This window comes from Brassica napus, chromosome C8 (genome assembly GCF_020379485.1).
Source record: "Brassica napus cultivar Da-Ae chromosome C8, Da-Ae, whole genome shotgun sequence".
Lineage (NCBI taxonomy): Eukaryota > Viridiplantae > Streptophyta > Magnoliopsida > Brassicales > Brassicaceae > Brassica > Brassica napus.
Window position 1 is genome coordinate 8,156,075 of NC_063451.1, and position 4,317 is coordinate 8,160,391.

At 40.9% G+C, this 4,317-nt stretch overlaps 1 protein-coding gene across 1 annotated transcript; it reads right to left on the reverse strand.

The window, feature by feature from the left end:
• Nucleotides 1-1,895: 1,895 nt before the first annotated feature.
• LOC106439287 (uncharacterized protein At1g76660) lies at nt 1,896-4,042 on the reverse strand. Its single transcript, XM_013880693.3, has 3 exons — nt 3,730-4,042; nt 2,379-3,405; nt 1,896-2,243 (listed from the first exon to the last, which is right to left on the reverse strand). The coding sequence occupies exons 1-3, from the start codon at nt 3,778-3,780 to the stop codon at nt 2,086-2,088; spliced, it is 1,236 nt and encodes a 411-aa protein (XP_013736147.2). The 5' UTR covers nt 3,781-4,042; the 3' UTR covers nt 1,896-2,085.
• Between the last annotated feature and the right edge of the window lie 275 nt (nt 4,043-4,317).

The window sequence follows — 4,317 nt, forward strand, 5'->3', positions numbered from 1 at the left end:
GTTTCATCGATCGACAGTCATTCATCTCCTCGACAGCTTCCTCTCGCGAGACAGACTGACTACTCTTCAGTAAAACATGCATAACTTCTGCTACAGGATGCTGATTGACCTCAAACTGGTAGTATTGAAACGATAACTCAAAGCTATATCTTGTGTCAAAAGATGGGCTCAATCTAACGGTGGGAAGCTCTCCATCCATAGCTAAACATCTGATGCCTCTGTGAAGATATGCACACAAAAGGCTCCAAAATCACCATATTTCTCCAGAACGTACATGAACCTGTAAACACTGTAAATAGACTTTATATAGTAGTAAATATATATTAAAACACTCATAAACCATGGAAAAAGTGGGTAAAATCCATGGTCTATCAGTCATGCAGGTTTCCAGTCGCGTCCTGAATTAGAACTATAGTCGCAACCATGTCTCGCAGCTCAGTATGGATCGATGTCCGATGTGGAGTGTCGATCGATGTCGGGTCAGAAGTGTCTGTCGACGGAAGAGTAGTCTCTGTCGACGTTGGAAGGCGACTGTCGGTCGAGTGTTGTTGTCGATCGATGCGGTGTGTTTTTCTTCGCGGATTGAGCGTTATAAACGTGAAGGATCTAAAAACAGCAGTGTTTGTTTTTTGTTGCTTCTTGTACTGCTGGGCATGTACCTGAAAGATAAGAAAAAAATTTATCAGTTTTTTGGAAGTAACAAAAAACCTAGACTAAACCTAACTAAATCAGATGTAATGGCGATCGAAGCTCCACGGCAACAGCGCCAAATTTGATCACTCAAATTACCCTAATGAGTCATTTGTACTCTCTCAAATAAGAGGTGAGGTCGAGTTGTAGTACTTAGGGATTGAATTCATAGGGAGCTAAGACACACAAAAGATCTAGTAGTTATGTGGTTAAACTAGGTCGAATGGTTTAAATGTAAATAGCAGAGGTGAGCAAGGTAATTGCTCGGTTGATTGATTGGGGTTTTAAAACATATATAAAAGAATAGTCGATCAACTTTCGTATTTTTAGACTATCTATTGCCGGATGTAAAACCTCAGCTGTCGCTTGTTGGTCTAGAGAAAGTGTTGGTCGATACCAATTATGGATTGTCGATCGATACACCTTTCAACCCGTCGATCGAAGCAACTACTAAGATGTCAATCGACGTTCCTTCCAGCAAGCTTTACAGCATGGGTTTGACTTGTTCACTAGGTTAAACTAAATCAGCTGTCGCTTGTTTCTAGCGATCCTAGCACAATGTAAATTAGATCAGACAATGGACCATGCTTCCGCTTGGGCCTAGTATCTATGGACAAGGTCCTAGTTAGCTACTCCAGAACACATGCATTAAAGAACAGTTCAATTGATTGATATCCTAACACTTAGCAATTTTATATTTTGGGCTAATCCCTCGTGAATATTTGAACCTTAAATCTAACAAAGAGAACCACTCAGACATAGCTAAGCAATTCATAACAAGATAATGAATAAACTGCATAAATAGATAGGAGTTGAAAAACTTGGAGTTCCAATCACAAATCTCCGAATGAGTTCTTGGATTTTTGTCTTCAAACCTAAAACTCTTAAGTATTTTGCTGTGAAAGAAAATATGAAAGCGTGTGTTGCCTATAACAATGGCATAGCACATAAATATTAGGTTAAAACTCGTCAGTGACAATTTAGTAATTCTTGTGAGACTTGGGCTTTAAATCAGTTAGAACCAAATCTGGTCTTTGCGCGCTTCGCCGTCGATCGACACACTTATCATCTTCAATCATCGACTGCTGGACGGTTCGATAGTTAGCTACAGGTCTTTTTTACTTTATCTCCAAAATGCACTAAAATCACCACTTTCCTCCAAATCACTCCAAAACTTGAAAACATACTAAAAAGACTCCAAGATATAAATATATTTTTACCTTTTAATAAAACATTTTTTGGTCATTTTCCTCTTTCAAGTTATTCTTGTGACAAAATATCATATAGGGAATTTCTCTATTTAATATACAAAAAAAATCAATTAAAAACAACACAGAACATAACCCAAAAGAACGAAAGCAAAACTAAACTCTACAGATCAGCAAGAAGGGTTTCTTAGTCATGCCAAGCAAATTCTCCTTTGCCTTCCCCCAAGCTTCGTCCACTTCTTCTGTAATCGATTTCTGCATCCGAACTGCACAGACCCGTCTTGTACTTTCTACTTGTCTTCGCTTGACCTCCATTACCCGGCGTGCTTGATCTCCGCATATGATCTGCGTTCATATAACAAACAAACTCAGCATCAAGAGAGGCAATACAGAGTCCCCATAGGCCCATACAAGGCAAATATCACCACCAGATGCCTTAAACCGTAAGTTTCTAAACTCAACAAGTGTGTGATATATTACCATTGTGCATATCGAGCGGGTCTTGTAAGTTGCCACTTTTTTGCAGGTTCAAGCTAGCTTCCCCTGCGCCATACAAATTAATCCCTTCATCTTTTGACGCATCCAAGGTACTACGAGGTCTCAATGAGTCATCCTGAACATGGGTTATCTCCACATATTGGCTTGTAGAGATGACATCATCTGAACTGAAACCAAAGGAAGCTCTGTATGCTTCAAGTTCTTCCATATCTTGCTTGGAAATGCGTTGACCATTTCTGTTAGTTTGGTAAACATCCGTATCTTTCGAAACGCTCAGTCTTCCACCAGCATGAGAAAACGGAGCATCATGGTCAAGATAGTAACGAGCAAACGTTGCAGGGCAGAAGAAATTTGAACCTTGAGACGCCTTTGGGGTAGTGTTCGTCTCAGGTGTTTGTGCATAACTAGAGTCGCTCCTCGAACATTTGACTGTTCTTGGAGAAGCCAAAGAATCCCAATGCGGTGAGAACTCACGTTCGGGAAAAGATGAGGATCGAAGACCATCTCCTGAGATTGGAGATCTGAGACTGCCAGAAATACAATCGGCTTTCCCGGTCAAGAACCGGGCGTAGGGTACATCAGGGGAAGAAGGAGTGGTGAGATGGGCTAACTCAGGAGGAGGTGTCAAAGGTGCAGTAGATGGCTCCGTGGTAAAAGTTGAGAAAACAGGTGGTGAAACCAACTGTGTCTCGTGAGCATAAGGCCCTGTCGCGAACATGGCGGAGGAAGCACCTCCAGGAGAGTTGGCAGCTAAGGAAAGCAGGCAGTTTGGGGACTGAGCTATGGAAGGAGCAGGAGAATGTGAGAAAGAAGCTGGAGATGAAGGTGGAGCAAGCATTGCTGTAGTGTGATTACTAAATCCCGTTGTTGTTTGAGGTTGATTTGATTGAGCAGTTGCAACGTTCCCTTCAGGGATTCGTGAAGCAGCAGCAGCTGGCACGATTCGTCTCTCTCCTTTCTTTGAACCGAAACAAGACAACGCTTTGAAGCATCCAACCCACCGCTTCTTCTGTGAAACATGAGCATTCAACGCAATTATTAATTACTAAATTTTGTGAACCTAAATCAGCCAAAAGCATGATAAACTAATCAAGATTCTGAAGAAATTAATAATACAGACTTTCTCCAGCAGCAACAAAGTGTCTACATCAAAGATTGGTCCACACAACAACTTCGAGAACAGATCGTGGAACTAAACCCCTAAATCAAAAGTGTCTCTGGCTAAAGAAAGCTTGCTTTCATCGATTTTGGATACAGCAATTGCACCAGGATCTAAGCCAAAACCATCGCAGAATTACAGATTCAAGGTTAAAAAGAGGAAGAGTAAACAGACCCGTTCTCGAAGAGGAAGTCTGTTATGATGGTTCGACCTGGCCATGACCATCAACCTCTCGATCTCTGCTAAGGAACTTCGGGAGAAAGGAAATCAGCAGATCCAAAATGATCGGTTCAAATCTCACTTATAGTTGGAAGCAGTGGAAAGCATTTCAGTGAGAAATTAGGGCTGTAAGCAAGACTAAGATACAGCCGCAATTTAGGGTTTTGTTTGTGTTCTGGTAGATTGTGCTGAATCTCGAAGAAGAATAAAGCAGAGGCTGACACCACCTAGATTTTTGCTGCTGCGAGGCAACACAAAAGTAAACTATGGAAAGCAAGTGACTTGAATTATAAGAGCACAATTATTGGAAGATTCTTAGAGGTGAGGTTCTTAACGGAATATAATAATCCGTCTCTTAACTTTTAACTAAAAAAATTAAGAACCGGCTCTTAAAACTCTTATTTAAGAACCGGTTCTTAAAACTCCTATTTAAGAACCGGTTCTTAGGTTTTTTAGTTAAAAGTTAAGAGACGAGTTCTTATATTCTGCTAAGAACCCCCCCCTCCAATAATCATGTTCTAAGGCAGGGTTCTTAGCGGAATA